Raw genomic sequence first — 16,917 nt, 5'->3', positions numbered from 1 at the left:
ACAAGCATTCGTTAGAAATTTCTTTGTACCCCCCAACTACGACGTCTGTTCTTTCTATTTGACCAAGATTTTTTTTTTTTAAGAGAATGAGAGAAAGACTGGGCCAAGGTCAATCCGTTTCATTAACAAAATGCTACTGACCAAAAGGTTATAAAAAACTAATATGGCTTCTTAGATTGCCACTTAGTAGTTCCAGATCCCCCTCGATAGATCCGCCAACTTTTGGGGTGACAGGAGCGCTTCTCGGAGCCGGAGGGAAGAGTTTCTTGGTCGAAGATGGACTTGTGGCCGGACGGCGTTGGGTTGGCAGCTAAGCTGCCGCTGTTGTTTTTCCTCATCATCTCTGCGACCACAGGCTCTGTTCGAGCTAAAATCCACTATCAAAAATGGGAGGTGGCATACCAGTTCAAGTCCCCAGATTGCTTCCAGAAGTTGGCAATCACCATCAATGGGAGAACACCTGGCCCAACCATCATTGCCGAGCAGGGAGACACTGTGGTCATCGATGTCAAGAATGCGTTGCTCACTGAGAACTTAGCCATTCACTGGCATGGGATTAGGCAGGTGCTGATACAAAACTTAGAAGCAAGTTTGCAAACTTATGGTATCAGACCTGTACTAACTTCTTGCCTTTATTTCATTTTGAATCATAGACAACATAAATATGTTTTCTTGCGAGAGACGACATAAATATGTTGGTCCCTTGTTCCCCTTTTGTTGGGAACAGGATTGGTGAAATCGCCCTGTGGGTGGGGCCAAATCTCTTCTCAACTTCACTCTCATACCTATATATCTTTGCTCTGTGTGTGTGTGTGTGTGTGTTATTAGATTTCCTAACTAACAATGGAAGCACCACATAGTCGAATTATCTGTATCAAATACTTTGAAAACAAGACCCGGACTTTTTAACTTTTTATTTCATTTCGAAATAGAAGCAATATAAAAGTTATTAGTTATTATTATTTCTTGATCTTCCTCCTACTCCTAGCCCTCTGAAGATAGGAATGGAAATTACCAACATTTCTATTGCTATAATAATCATTATTTTGTTTTATAGATTGGCACTCCATGGTTTGATGGCACAGAGGGTGTGACACAGTGTCCGGTTGTGCCAAGGGATACTTTTACTTACAGATTTGTTGTTGATCGAGTAAGTTTTGGGAGTTGAAACTAAATTCAATAGAAACTAAAATTCAGTACAAATGTTAAAAGGCAATTAACTCATCAGTCTTTCGCTGAAATCCCAGTCGGGCACGTACATGTACCATGCACACTATGAGATGCAAAGGTCTGCTGGACTCTACGGTCTTATTCGAGTTCTGCCCCCTGCTGGTGTGGTCGAGCCGTTCATCTACGACTATGACCGGAGCATCATCCTTAATGACTGGTGGCACCAGAACACCTATGAACAGGCTGTGGGCCTGAGCTCCAAAAACTTCACTTGGGTTGGAGAGCCTCAGGTATGGCAACTTCTGGGTCCCCCTCCCCCCTTCCCTTTTGGAGCAAAGAAATCCTAATTTTATAAGAAACTTTTACTTTCCATTGTGTTGGAAAAATGTTTCTAGAATTCAGAAAAAATCATGATACTGCTTCTAAGCGGATGCAATTGATTATTCATACTCACTCCCAGTAGAATTTTCAGACCATGGTTTTCAGCCTTCCTCCTGTACTAAGATTTCTATCTTTAACTTGTCTTTCCTAAAGGATTTTTTCCCCTCACTAAGAACTTTTCGTCCAACAGACGATGGAACAGTACTTTCTTAGAGCCCTCTGAAGGTTGCACTAAGTGGGGTCTTCTTAATCTTGCAGTCACTTTTGATCAATGGAAGGGGGAAATTCAACTGCTCCAACGCAGGAGGCGGGGTATGCAATGCAACCAATCCTGAGTGCTCGCCTTATGTGTTAACAGTTATCCCGGGCAAAACATACCGCCTTCGGATTGCAAGCATCACCTCTCTTTCGGCTCTAAATTTTGAAGTTGAGGTAATATCTGTTATATTTTCAAATATGAAAATACATCAAGATCTTGGATTATCATGTTAATCACAATCAACGCGGAATATAAAACTATAAAGACTTATCTGTATCCATTGTTTAAAATCTGTCCTTACTTTTAGAGAGAAGGATCACCCTAACAACGTTCCTCAAGAGTGTCTCACGATGATTAGAGGCACAAATTATGTTGTAGGTATGAACCCTAGAGTCTCTCATTTCTTTTATAGGTCTCCCACCATCAAGAAGACCAAAGGACTCTTTTAATAGGTTTTCTACCAGCAAGAAAACCAAAAGGCTCTTACGAGCAAGAAAACCAAAAGACTCTTTTAATAGGTTTTCTACCCATAAATACAATTGGACTAGTAATGACCCATAATCCTTTAATTGGGTATTATAGGGTGTGTGGGACACTTTAATAGAATATTAATTTATAATATTCTTACATTCTCCCACTTGACCCATACACCCATAAAACAAAATAAAACATTCTTTGTAATTTGAATTTTTTTTTTTTTTATAAACGACTATTATGGGTTATGACATTAAAATCATACACGTGCACGCTTTTCATTAGAAAACCTTCCTAGTCCAATATACTTCATATGAGTTCCATTATATCAATGTCAAATTGGCTACCAATGCGAGTCATGGCGGTCATTTGTTATTCAATCAACAAAATTCCTTCCATGTACCACAACACTAGCAACTTCATTTAACATGATCTTTTATAGGGGTTTAAGACTACTATCATTATGCCTTGGGTTCATATTCATGTCTATTTCAGACATTTTTCTTGTCATCTTTCATCCACACAATTCAATGTACATATAAGTGGAAAACAAGAAAACAGAAACAATTATACTTGGATATCCATGTATGTCTTGAAGAAAACATTTAATACATTAATGAGCTCACTAACATGTTCAAAACATAGATAAATACATAAGACCCATACTGTCAACATGTTCTTTAAATTTCTTTCCTGTTAATCCTTTCGTCAAAGGATCAACAACCATAAGTGAAGTCTCAATGTGTTCTATGGACACTGTTTGTTTCTGTACTTCCTCCTTGACACTAAGGTATTTGAGCTCCATATGCTTCGCACCATTAGAATACTTGTCATTCTTGGAGAAAAAGACTGCAGAGGAATTATCACAATAAATTCTCAGCGGCTTGGCTATAGAGTCGACAACTCCAAGTCCTGAGATAAAGTTCCTCAGCCATAAACCATGCACTGTGGCTTCAAAGCACGCCACAAACTCAGCCTCCATTGTAGACGAAGCAGTAATAGTTTGCTTCATACTCTTCCAGAAAATAGCTCCACCTGCCATCAAAAACACATAACCAGAAGTGGATTTTCTGCTATCTGAGCAACCAGCAAAATCAGAGTCTAAGTATCCGATCACCTCTAGATTATCAGTTCTTCTAAAGGTGAGCAAATAATCCTTAGTTCCTTGCAAATAGCGCAGTACCCTCTTCGCAGCTTTCCAATGGGACATTCCTGGATTACTTTGGTAACGTCCAAGCATGCCAACTGCAAAACTGATATCTGGCCTCGTACAAGTTTGCGCATATATCAAGCTTCCCACAACAGATGCATACGGAATCTTTTCCATCTCCTTCCGCTCCCAATCAGTCTTTGGACATTGTGAGATGCTGAACTTATCACCTTTCGTTATCGGGGTATCTAAAGATGAACAATCTTTCATGCCAAATCTCTCAAGAATTCTTTCTATATAACTTTTCTGAGACAATCCCAACAATCCTCGTTTTCGGTCTCGAAAGATTTCGATTCCAATCACGAAAGATGCCTCACCCATGTCTTTCATTTCAAAATTCTTTGAGAGAAAACTCTTAGTTTCATACAGTAAACCCATATCACTACTGCCCAACAATATGTCATCAACATACAGGACTAGAAAAATAAACTTGCTCCCACTGACCTTTAGATATATACATCGATCAACGACGTTTTCCTTAAATCCAAAAGTAATAATGGTATTATGAAACTTTAGATACTATTGTCGAGAAGCTTGTTTAAGTCCATAGATTGACTTATTGAGCTTACAAACCAAGTGACCTTTACCCTCTTCAGAGAAGCCTTCCGGCTGCTCCATGTAGACCTCTTCATCCAAACTTCCATTCAAAAAGGCCGTTTTCACATCCATTTGGTGCAACTCCAAATCGAAATGAGCCACCAATGCCATAATGATTCTGAAAGAGTCCTTTTTAGATACTGGAGAAAAAGTCTCTTTATAATCAATGCCCTGTTTCTGAGTAAAACCTTTCGCCACAAGTCTGGCTTTATATTGTTGCACATTGCCTTTAGAGTCATGTTTTCTTTTGAAAACCCATTTACATCCGACTCTTTTGCATCCTTCAGGCAATTCAACAAGATCCCAGACTTTGTTTTGGGCCATGGATTTTAACTCTTCCTTTATGGCATCAATCCATTTATCAGAATCACTTCTTCCTTTAATTTGTGAAAACGTAACTGGATCATTACTTGTTCCAATGTCAAATTCATGTTCCTGGACATACATTACATAATCAGATAAAATAGCAGGTCTCCGTTCCCTCTGAGATCTGCGTAACATCATCTGTTCTGGTATCTCCATAGCTTGTTCATCAGTGGCATTCTCATTATGAGATGGATCATTATTTACTTGTTCCACAGTATCATTAGAATGATCATTAGGCGGAACAATAATGCTTTCTGAAAAAATGGGTATTGGAACATCAACCCGTACTTCCTCAATGATTACATCTCTCAATTCTTTACTCCCACTGACTTCACTAAGCTCAAGGAATTTGGCATTTCCAGTTTCTACTATTCTCGGACTATGGTTGGGACAATAAAACCTATACCCTTTGGATCTCTCTGGGTAACCAATAAAGTACCCGCTTATAGTTCTAGGATCCAATTTCTTTTCATGTGGACTGTAAATCCTTGCTTCAGCTGGACAACCCCAGACATGCATATGTCTCAAACTTGGTACCCTTCCAGTCCATAACTCAAAAGGAGTTTTTGAAACTGACTTACTAGGGACACGGTTTAAGATATACACAGCAGTCTTAAGAGCTTCACTCCACAATGACTTAGGTAAGGTAGAATTGCTTATCATACTCCTAACCATATCCAGTAATGTCCGATTACGCCTCTCAGCAACACCATTCTGCTGAGGCGTACCAGGCATAGTGTATTGTGCCACAATGCCACGTTGTTCAAGAAGTTTGGCGAATGGGCCAGGGTTACGACCCGATTCATCATATCTACCATAGTACTCACCACCTTGATCTGATCTTATGATTTTCACCTTTCTATCTAATTGCCTTTCAACCTCAGTGAGAAATATCTCAAGGACCGTAGCGGCTTGAGATTTTTCATGTAGCAAATAAATATATCCATACCGTGAAAAATCATCTATGAAGGTGATAAAATACTTTTCTCCCCCAAAACATTCTGTGGAGAAAGGTCCACATATATCTGTATGAATTATTTCAAGAAGCTCCCTACTCCTTGTGGCACTTTTCTTTGTATGTTTGGTTTGCTTTCCTTTAATGCAATCCACACACATACCGAGATCAGTAAAATCCAAAACCGGAAGAATCCCTTCCTTTACTAATCTCTGTAACCTTTCTTTGGAGATATGCCCCAACCTTTTATGCCACAAGTCATAAGACTTTTCATTAATCATGTTCCTTTTCATTCCAATACAAACTTCATAGTGTTGGGTGTAAACATTTTTAACAAAGGTATTATCAAGGCAAAGCTGATAAAGGCCATTAGAAAGGAAACCAGAACCAATAGGAATAACATTCTTAAACAAACTAAAACAACCATTCTGAAAGAAAAAAGAGTAGCCGTCAATGTCAAGTCTTGACAAGGAAATCAAATTACGCCTTACAGAAGGCACAAAAACAGTATCATGAAGGTCTAAACAATGACCGGTACTTAAAATTAAACGAAAAGTTCCAATGGCCAAAACTTCTGCCTTATTCTCATTTCCCATAAAGATGAAACGTTCAATTGGATTTGGTGTACGGCTTGTAAGGAATCCCTGCATTGTTAAGGAAACATGAACATTAGCACCCGAATCTAACCACCAAGTATTAGTAGGAATGCTTACAAGATTTGATTCGAAACATACACAAGCATAAAGCTTACCCTTCTTTTCGAACCAAGCCTTACGCTTTGGACACTCAGCTTTCATGTGTCCAGGCTTCCTACAGAAATGACATTTTGTATCCTTTCCTTGAACCTGATTGCCTTTAGCAGGTCCTTTTCCCTTTGGTGGTGCTTGTTTCTTTCCTTTCCCATAATGATGCTTTTTCTTTCCAGCTTCTTGAGTCACAAAATTACAGAAAAAGTCCCTTGTTGTTTTAATCTTATCTCCTCCTGAACCACCATACTAGCCAACTCATTCACATTCCATTTATCTTTGATAGAATTGTAGTGCATCTGGAATGGACCATACTGAGGTGGCAATGAGTTCAGGATGAATTGAACAATAAAAGACTCCTCTACTTTCATTCCTAGAGTTTCAAGTTTGGCAGCTATATTTGTTATCTCAAGGATATGCTCTTGCATTCCCTTAGCCCCATTATATTTCATTGTGGTAAGTCTAGCCATTAAGGTCCCCGCTAAAGACTTATCTGCTGAGCGAAATCTCTCCTCAACACTTGTCAAAAAGGTTTTGGCATCCTCTGTACTAGGGAGTGAGTGTTTGATGTTTCCAGCTATGGTCATTCTTAAAAACATGAGGCTCAACCTATTTGATCTCTCCCAGGCTATGAAATTGTCTTTCTCATCTTTGCTACTATTTTCAGTAAGAGCAGCTGGTTTTGGGGTCAAAAGGGATAAATCTAGATCAAGAACTCCTAAGGTGAATCTGACCCTCTCCATCTATTCTGAAAAGTTACTCCCATTCAGCATAGGGACAGATGATGCTTGTGAATGTAAAGAGACCGGTACACTTACTGCAAAGAATTTCAATTTAATCACATTAATGCTTTGAATTAGACACTCATAAATATAATAATCAGAATTTAAATCATAATGGATGAACTAGGGTATCATTAAAATCCAACCTTTGGGAGGATCCTAACATACAAGTGTTCCTTCCGGCATTTAAATTCTGTGGATGAACTAGTAGTATCATCAAAATTCCTCCTTTGGGTAGGAAATTTTCACATACAAATTGTTCCTTCCAACATTAAAAATTAGTGGATGAACTAATCGTATCATTAAGATCCAACCTTTGGGAGGATCCTAACATACAAGTGTTTCCTCCAATATTATCCATTCATAATTATGATGTCAAATATTTGCCATCTAAAATCAGGTAAGATTTTGTACCTTTGGGCAAACAAATTCTCACATGATTTTAGTACAAATAGATTACCTCAAACAATTCATGTCCAATCAATAAATAAAATTCATCAAGCAATAATGGAATTTTACATATAATGGACTAAGATACAAATTAATATATGCCCAACCATAATAAAATTCAATTAACAGTTAAGAATTTAACACATAATGGGCACAAGGTAATCTAGAGGTAATAAGAATAATTTTCAATTTTTTTTTTTATATGTCAGATGAAGTCAAATGCACTATTATTTAAATTACATAAACAGATATTATCATCTATCAAACCAGTTAGATGTCTTTATCATTGCTGATTAAACAAGAAACAAATTACCTTGAGGGCCTATAAACCAAGATCTAATTCTTTCATGTTTTGGGAGAAACACCATTACGTTCATGAATCAAGACATCACCTTGTTGAAAGATGGTATATTGCAATGAGTAATATAATTCCTTCTCATGAATAGATGCCTATAGTGTTTTTTTCACATGAACAATATGTTCCAAGAATATAGACAGACCCATGTTTTACACAACAGAAAAGAAAAACATAATAGAAAAACTAACAACTTGGTTATTAGCAGACCTGCATAGGAAGCTAATAACAGCAAGCTCATAAATCAGCATTCCCAGCTAAGTGTATCAAAATAGTGGGAGGAGTTACAAGGACGGCCACATACAGGTTTATCTTCATTTTCCTATTTACTCTCTAGAGGTGGGAGATGATAAAAAAATGGTGCTGATGTCCACAGGCTTTGCTCAGCCAGCACAAGCATTTGATGCATTCTAAGTGAGTGTTCATTTCTGTCAATATAACACTGTAGGCATAAGCAGTGGATTTGTCATTTATGCATAAAATACAATGTTCCAATTTCCAAGCCTGTTGGGTCAAATTTACATCAGGTCATGTAAAGATTCAAATTTAGTATACGGAAACCCTGCTTTTATAAGCCCAAAAACAATTCAGACCAAGCCAAACTGTATTAATAATAACAGGCACAACAACCATAGCAACTGTATCCACAAAGAAAATGTTGATGAGTCAATTTGACAAACACGTGGAAGGCATGCATATTTATATAGCTCTAGGACAAATTTTTGATAATAGGTTATAAAATTAAGTAGACAGAAATGAAGTACATAAATCCATCATAATCTCCAAACCTTATTTGATGGCAGATTCTTAATATCAGTGGAAAAACATAATAATCCACAACAATGGCTCTGATACCAAATGTTATATTTTCAAATATGAAAATACATCAAGATCTTGGATTATCATGTTAATCACAATCAACGCAGAATATAAAACTATAAAGACTTACCTGTATCCATTGTTTAAAATCTGTCCTTGCTTTTAGAGAGAAGGATCACCCTAACAACGTTCCTCAAGAGTGTCTCACGATGATTAGAGGCACAAATTATGTTGTAGGTATGAACCCTAGAGTCTCTCATTTCTTTTATAGGTCTCCCACCATCAAGAAGACCAAAGGACTCTTTTAATAGGTTTTCTACCAGCAAGAAAACCAAAAGGCTCTTACGAGCAAGAAAACCAAAAGACTCTTTTAATAGGTTTTCTACCCATAAATACAATTGGACTAGTAATGACCCATAATCCTTTAATTGGGTATTATAGGGTGTGTGGGACACTTTAATAGAATATTAATTTATAATATTCTTACAATATCATCAACACTTTTCTTTAAAAAAAAACCCTTAATTCCAATTATATTATTTGAACATAAATATGGAAGCGCTATAAGCTAACTTTTTCCTACTTTGTCAGCATCTGATAAGAAACAATATGCAAATTTATGAACTTGGTAAACAATAGAATGCATGATTTATTGAGAAAATAGTGAATTGTTTCGCTACCATGAAATGGTCAGAGGGATCATTAGTGAAAGAAAACTTATGTTTTGTCATAAGATTTTGTAGCACAAACAGTGTTGAACTCTGTTATATTGAAGTTGTATGACTAGGTCGAAAAAATTCAAGCATGATGTCACCAGGAGCACTTATAGTAGACTTAACCCTTAACTAATGCTAATATTGCCGTTATGATTATGCCAGGGACACAATTTGACGGTTATCGCAGCAGATGGTCACTATGTGAAGCCCTTTATGGTGAAGAACCTGAACATCTACTCGGGTGAGACCTATTCAGTGCTTTTGAAGGCTGAACAAGACCCCTCTCGCAACTATTGGGCTGTTGTCAATGTGGTTAGCCGAAATTCGACCACTCCCACTGGCACTGCCATCCTCAATTACTACCCAAACCACCCTAGAAGGCTCCCTCCGACCGTCCTGCCAACCGGTCCCCTTTGGAATGACACCATGTACAGATTCAATCAAAGTATCGCCACCCGATCGCATCCTGATTACATCCGGCCTCCTCCGACGACTTCCGACCGCATGATCATATTGCTGAACACCCAAAATTGCATCGATGGCTATGTTAAGTGGGCTGTGAATAATGTATCGTTGAATTTACCCCAGATACCATACCTCATCACCCTCAAGGAGAGGATGCTTCATGCCTTCGATCAAAAACCAGCGCCAGAGACTTATGACTACAAGAATTATGATATTTATGATGTCCAGAAGAATCGAAATGCAACAGCAAGCACTTCGATCCATCGGTTGGTATTCAATTCGACGATAGATGTGATCTTACAAAATGCAAACACGATGAAGAGGAACAACAGTGAGACACACCCATGGCATCTACATGGGCATGCCTTCTGGGTGTTGGGCTATGGAATGGGGAAGTTTGATCCGGAGACTGATCCAAAGAGGTACAATTTGGTGGACCCAATTATGAAGAACACAGTGGCAGTGCACCCCTATGGGTGGACGGCTTTGAGGTTCCGAGCCGATAACCCTGGTGTGTGGGCTTTCCACTGTCACATTGAGCCGCATTTCTTCATGGGCATGGGGGTTGTGTTTGAAGAGGGTGTGGACAAGCTTGGGAAGCTACCCGTGGCCATCATGGGCTGTGGTGAATCCAAACATATAAAGCCTTAAGGGGTTTGTTGTCGCCGAATTCGGACCAAAATCGGAGTTCAGCTCGGACAACCCTAAAGTCGGCCGGAGATAAGCTGACCAGATTGGTGGTGGCGTCGGGCGTCGGTCTCCTTCATGGATGGCTTGCAAAAAGTTTACTTGCCGGAGAGTTTCTAGCGGAGGACCCACCAATACCTAAGTTAGAATAGATAGGCAATAGAGTAGAAGAAAGAAGATTTCAGGAGAGTGTAGTGCTCTGTGTGAAATGAATATCTTACCTGAGGTCCCACAGGTCCCCCTTTATATAGGCGAGCCGGATTTGTCGTTATCTGAACTAACGTGGCATGCACTGATAGCCAAGTAACGACAGGTGGTACAGCTATAGTGTGGAATCAGTTTGTGTGGTCAGCATGTAGCACTGATCGGGTGCAGATTATGGTGTTGCCACGACGGCAGGCTGCGAGGGCTGTCGGTTGTTAGCATTGTCAGTCATTGTTGACACATATTGATGGGCTCCTCGATCGGGGCCAAAGTCGCTCACCTCGGATGGTCGGATCCTCGGCTAGGGCCGAAGTCATTCACCTCGGGTGGTTGGCTCCTCGGCCAGTCCAAAATCAGCTAAGGTTGGCTCCTTGGCCAGTCCAAAATCATAAGTTGAATCCCAAGCTAAATACGATAAAAATAATATCATTCAGCATCTTGTTAACACAAAAATGTATACATGGCTGTAAGCATGACAAACCTATAGGAGATCAAATGTCAGTGACAACCTACCTACAGATCATCCTTTTCTAAGCTAACTATACTGTGTAGCATGTATCTGTGGGCCTGCAAACTTATGCATATTGGACAGATGTATCTTATGTGGGTTCAGCATTTGACATATTGCAACAAGATGCTTCCTGTTCCTGCACCCACCACCGCTTTTGTTCCCATTCTATGCAACAAATTTTCAGGACTTCACAGTTGGTGGAGGCAGTTGACAGAAAATTAAGATATTCAAATTCTGCCATGGTAGAAAAAAGAAAAGGAAATAAAGGACCAAGATAAGTTAATTTTCACAAGAGGGGGGAGACGAAAACATAAAATTAAATTATCTAGGATTCCAGGAAGCGACTTGTCAATAATATACATAAAAGGCATGTAACTATAATAGAACATCTTTTGGAAAAGTGACAACTTATCATTAATTGTGATTAAAACTATTTTCTTTAATCACTTCTTGATGTATGATTTTGATAGAATTCAAATTCTACATTAGCAATTTCGATGGAAAATTCGGTAAGTGTGAAAATTTGAAGAAGACAGATAAAATATATAAATGCAACTATCATAAAATAAGATTATAACTGCAATTTCAAATTCAAATTACACATGGATGCATGCAGAAAATGTATTTTGCTTTATTAGAATTTACACAAATAAGAAGCGCATGGAAGAATTACAAAATTACCCTGCACCTACGTGAGCAACCTCACCTGCAAAAAGAAAAAGGTAAAATAGTTGTTGTCTCCTGTCCCTTTTTCCCCTAGATGATTGTTTTGGTTCTTTTTTTCCTAGCTTCATGGTGGATAGAGAACTAAAACCCATACACACACGCATCTTATTAATTTACACATGTTGTATTCTCAGTAAATTAGATTCTTAATGTCAAAAGGTGGAAGGACAAACAAAAAATTTGAAATCTTTGGTAAAGTTTATACATTAGCAGCTCTGCATAAAATCCAACAACTTAGCATCATTCTGACATTATGATTTGTGATGCAAAAAAAAAAAAAAGACGTACACACTGTTTTGTCGTGGAAGAAATTGGCATAATGATAATACAGTTTTGTAGATTAAATAAGAACAGGAAAAAAACCTCCATGATCTAGAGAAACTACATAAACTGTTTCAGTTAAATTAAATGATACAATTACATTCAGTAACATAAATATCATGCTCGATGACTTCTCAGCATACCATATAATTCGATGAAACGTGAAGGGATGATGAATGGAGCCATCACTGACAATAGATATATAGCAACCTTTAAACCCCAACATCTAGAATGCCATGAGTTGCGAGCTTCTTGCAGCTTCTCAGCTCTAAGTGTAGTGACAAACATAAATGAGAAAAATATCCAAGAATATTTGTCAAGGTTCCTAATAGATTAACTTTTCAGAAGTTTATACCCGCTGAACCATTTCTTCCACAAAATGCAAGTGCGGAATTACAGCCATGAAGGACTTTATTTGAAACAATTAGTATGTCATATTCTTAAAATAATGATAATGCATAGCTATATACAAGACTTTAGCTAGAAAAAAACTGGAGGCTCAATGAATTGTCTTTATTGAAGGATATGAAGCACCCTAAGCTTATACGAAGCATGCCTGCAGCATGAAAACATTCATCATCATCAATTCCACATACTGTATATCTGGAAAGATAATTCCACATGATTTACATGATAATAAGCTTGCAAATCGTATGGCACATCTCCTGCTCGAAGTTTCTATTTATGATCCACCATGCGGTTAGGAAGGGAAGAAGTTTGTTAATGTAAATATATCGGATTAATGCCCAATGTGAGATAAGCAGCCTAAAAATTAGAAGTGCTACTCTTCCCAGATTGATTGAACTAACTGTTTTTTAATAAAATAAGGAAATGGATTATAGCAGATTACAACTACTAAGATACTCTTTTCCCAAAACAAAAGAAAGGTATTTAATATGCTAGTGTAAATATATCGGGTTGCTTCCCAATGTGAGATAAGCAACCTAAAAATTAAAAATGTTATTCTTCCAAGATTAATTAAGCTAACTATTTCTTAGTAAAATAAAGAAATGGATTATAGCAGATTACAATTACAAAGATACTCTTTTCTCAAAGGAAACTTAGAAAGGTATTTAATTTACCCATGATATATCTGTAAAAACATGCATTATTCATTTTCCTTTCAAAACAAAATTATTTATTCATTGAACTAGTACTGTTGTGATAATTAAAGATGGTTCAAGAGAAGAAAATTTTAATATCAAGGAAGTTTTGCGTACATTATAATTTGGTTATGGATAAGAAAGAATTGCAAAGGATTTATCCATTCCATATGCAAAGTTCAGAACTATTAGTCATCATGTAGCAGATCTGAGTATAAAGATCACAGCTTAAGAGTAATTTTCATATTAGTTTTGAAGTGCATATCCAAATTATTAACTAAAGCACGAACTTATTTAATATAGTTGTCAAATGCTCGATACGAAGAGGCATACATGATGGACTGGATAGTGACCTACAATGAAGAATATGCAGAAATTTGTTCCCGTAGTCACAAACAAACCAGGCCAATAAATTTGTTCCCGTATCAAGCTGGCAAAGACTGTTTTCTTTTGACTGAATATATTGCACTTTCTTGTTTTGCAAATATCGATTGCTCCCAACTCTGTATTTCCTCACTCCTGCCACCTTCTACCAGAACAATTTCAACTGGCTTCCTCATTCTGAAAACAAACAACGCAAAAGATTAATGATATTTAATATTGGAATTTTTTTCCAATTATCTAAGATAATCTAGTCTATTTGGGTTGGGGTCATGAAAGGAATAGAACATGGATAATAAATAAGGGGGATTCAGTGACAAGATGTGGCCACTGGATTATGCCTTCATAGAAGTGTCACAAACCACCGTTCCACCAAATACCCATCCCTGTTTTTGATAACTAAGGGGAATTCAGTGTCAAGATGATTCAGACTCCACCAAACGCCCATCCCTGTTTTTGATAACTAAAGTCGTTGATTAAGGGCCCTAATTTAAACTTGGACAAAATAAAAATTAGGTCCGTGATATATTGAATAATTCCTAACAAATTTCAAGATCAATTCAGTGGGTAGGGTGACTAATTTTGTGCAAGTGACAAGCTGAGGTGTTGCTTGAACTTTGCTCACAAATAGTCAAGAGAGAAACCAAGAGCCTCAATTCTCATCAAACATAGAATCAAAAATCCCAACGAGCAGCATATTTATTCAATTATTCCAGAAAAACAACGTACTTGTAAAACAGAAAACATAAAAATGGAGAAAAACATGTAACTTTCTCAATTGAAAACCAAAAGAATTAAAAATGGTCATAAAAAGAAGAAATCAGCGATACCAAAACCGCAGCGGATCTTCTTCAACTCTTCCTCTCCCTCCCTTTCAATCCCTTCAAATAATAGCCTTGGTCGAAGGTGGGCCCCCAACATCGTTCGGCAAAATTACCAGATGACTAAGAAACCCACTGGATATCAAAACAATCTGAACCGTTCTTGAGATCTGGCGGACCATAAAGTGTCAGCCATCAGATCGGGGCAATATAAGCGACCGACCAATCGAACGGTTGTGATTTGATTAATAGGGACGGAGAGGGAGAGGTGCAGCCGTGTAGGTGGGCCCACCCAAGACTGGTCGGGCTGTCTTCTAATCCTTTCGTTTTGTATTCTTTAGTCGATCGTTAGCGGCTGGCGGTGGCACGGGAGATGGATTTGAAAAGGTTGATGAGGTTTGGTGACTTGTTTGTGAATGTTTGCATGCAAGGCAGTTTGATTTCAAAACCTTTTTCTTGTTAGAGTAGCATGTAGCTAAAGAAGATTTGAAACTTTGAGATGGGTATGTCGTGAGGGGGCCATTAAAAGATGTTATTAGGTTGAGCACCTGATATTACCAGGGAATTTAGGGGCTTAGATTATCTTGGACTTGCAAGTTAGGGTAGGAGAAATTATATCAATGTCTGGTGTGTTGAGCCTTGAGGGAATCCTATAAAGCTGCAATACTTGGATTGTGTTTTTACTAGTATTCTTTCTAATTTTAATACAAATTGGTGCATTGTAATTTTATTAACTATGATTTCTACAAAGTTTTTGTGCAATTACTTGAGTATAATACAACATTCTTTCTACACCTGCCCTTTTTTTTCGTTTTATTTTTCATTAAGGAAATATGGTAGGAGCGCCACCTTCTAAACAATGGTTGGCTTTTCCTTGGTCAAGGGCTAACTTGGATGGTTGGGGAGAAGAAATATAAATGAGTCAAAGTAGTAGTAAACTAGTTAACTGCTTAGGTTTGTACACACACGTGCATATATAAAATATACTATCCATCTTTCCTATCTATCCATCTACCTAGCTATATATATAGAAATCCAAACTTGGCTTGTTTGTTTAATTGACCAATATGTTATTAGTTTGAACCCAAACTTCTATTTAGTTTTGCAAGCTCAATTTTCTTTTTTAGCAAATTTTCAAGCTCAGATTGTTAAACTCTTTTTTCTTTCAACAAAAAAGTTTATCTATCAATTCATTAGCAAATATCGAGGCTTTTCCATTACTATGGTCACGTATGACGATATACTTGAATCTCAAACTTCAAATCCTACATTACATATATCATTATATTTTTGAGCAAATTAATGAAACCTATTATATTATTTTATTGATAAATAAAAATGAAGTGCAAATTGAACTGAGGAGACGAAGTGATGTCCAAGTCCAAGAAACCGACAATCTAATACCGTCTAATAAATAAATCTAATCCAGTAATAATTCTAGTTTTAAATAGAGCATCGAGACAACAACTAGCGTCCAACCTAAATGGCCCACTGCAATGCCCCCCCCCCCCCCCCCCCCCCCACCCGAAATTCCTGACAAAAAACATGTCAGTTCTCAATATTTTCTTGGTAAATGTGAGTGCCTGCTTACAAGTATACATCGCTCCATAGGAAACACAAATCCTATGGTTTGGCAGGTGTCTATTATGCCAGATTAACGAGATATTATTAATTAACACTGCATGCACCATGGCGCGCAGGCAGCCAATCACAGCTGTTGATTTTATGGGCTTTATTCCTTGAATATGCCTATCATCACAGTAACTAGCGATTGTGACTGGCTGCAAGCATGGCCATATTACGCAATAATTTTTCCGGATTGACCAGATCAATAAATGCTCGAGTATAAATTAATTGTTTTGACAACTCAGTCAAGATAACTTTACAATTTCCAATAATAAAAGCATGGAGGGATCATATCCGTTGGTTGATATGAATCTACTGCATAAAGAATCAAGTTCTGCTAACTCTCGTGAATCGAAAAAAGGAGATAAACTATATATTAAATGATGGCTTTTTTTTGGCAAAATATCTATTTTCTATCGTACCTTGACATGGATTAGGTGATATAACTTAATCATGTCCAAAGGTTGGGAGTTTGGTCGTGCCCCGATGGTCAGGGCCGGCCCGAGCCTTAGGCGACTGAGGCGGTCGCCTAAGGCCTCGGGCCAATGGAAGGCCCCGGGAGGCTGATCAAAAGGAAGCAAAGCCCCATATAAATGGGATCAGGAGCTGGCTACGAATCTTCCCCCCTCCATCGGTGGAGAGTTCTTGGCCTGCAGAGGGGCAATTTGAAGTTGGGGACAATAGTTTTGGTTTTGGGCGGGGGGGGGGGGGGGGGGGGGGAGCGAGAGAGAGAGAGAGAGAGAGAGAGAGAGAGAGAGGGGGAGGAGGATTTGGTTGGCTTGATAGACGCCT

At 38.0% G+C, this 16,917-nt stretch overlaps 1 protein-coding gene and 1 long non-coding RNA gene across 2 annotated transcripts; one reads left to right on the top strand and one right to left on the bottom strand.

Moving 5' to 3' along the window:
- Positions 1 to 230: 230 nt before the first annotated feature.
- On the top strand, positions 231 to 10,513 carry LOC103699114 (L-ascorbate oxidase-like). Its single transcript, XM_039119582.1, has 5 exons — positions 231 to 564; positions 1,058 to 1,150; positions 1,248 to 1,460; positions 1,810 to 1,983; positions 9,443 to 10,513. Exons 1-5 carry the CDS (start codon positions 277 to 279, stop codon positions 10,394 to 10,396), a joined length of 1,722 nt encoding a protein of 573 aa, XP_038975510.1. The 5' UTR covers positions 231 to 276; the 3' UTR covers positions 10,397 to 10,513.
- On the bottom strand, positions 10,416 to 16,635 carry LOC120106608. The gene is made up of 5 exons (XR_005508710.1): positions 16,548 to 16,635; positions 13,655 to 13,858; positions 12,338 to 12,462; positions 10,654 to 11,381; positions 10,416 to 10,548 (listed from the first exon to the last, which is right to left on the bottom strand). It is a non-coding gene; the product is annotated as an uncharacterized LOC120106608 (long non-coding RNA).
- Positions 16,636 to 16,917: the final 282 nt, after the last annotated feature.

Source organism: Phoenix dactylifera, unplaced genomic scaffold, assembly GCF_009389715.1.
Source record: "Phoenix dactylifera cultivar Barhee BC4 unplaced genomic scaffold, palm_55x_up_171113_PBpolish2nd_filt_p 000578F, whole genome shotgun sequence".
In the NCBI taxonomy this organism is placed as follows: Eukaryota; Viridiplantae; Streptophyta; class Magnoliopsida; order Arecales; family Arecaceae; genus Phoenix; species Phoenix dactylifera.
Note: the sequence above shows the minus strand (reverse complement) of the source record. Positions and strands in the feature narration are given on the sequence as shown.

Bases quoted from the DNA above. Each gene is read 5' to 3' on its own strand.
- LOC103699114 (XM_039119582.1), top strand. From the start codon at position 277: ATGGACTTGTGGCCGGACGGCGTTGGGTTGGCAGCTAAGCTGCCGCTG. The intron at 1,151-1,247 runs GTAAGTTTTGGG...CTGAAATCCCAG, and splicing joins ACAGATTTGTTGTTGATCGA to TCGGGCACGTACATGTACCA. The intron at 1,984-9,442 runs GTAATATCTGTT...TGATTATGCCAG, and splicing joins CTCTAAATTTTGAAGTTGAG to GGACACAATTTGACGGTTAT.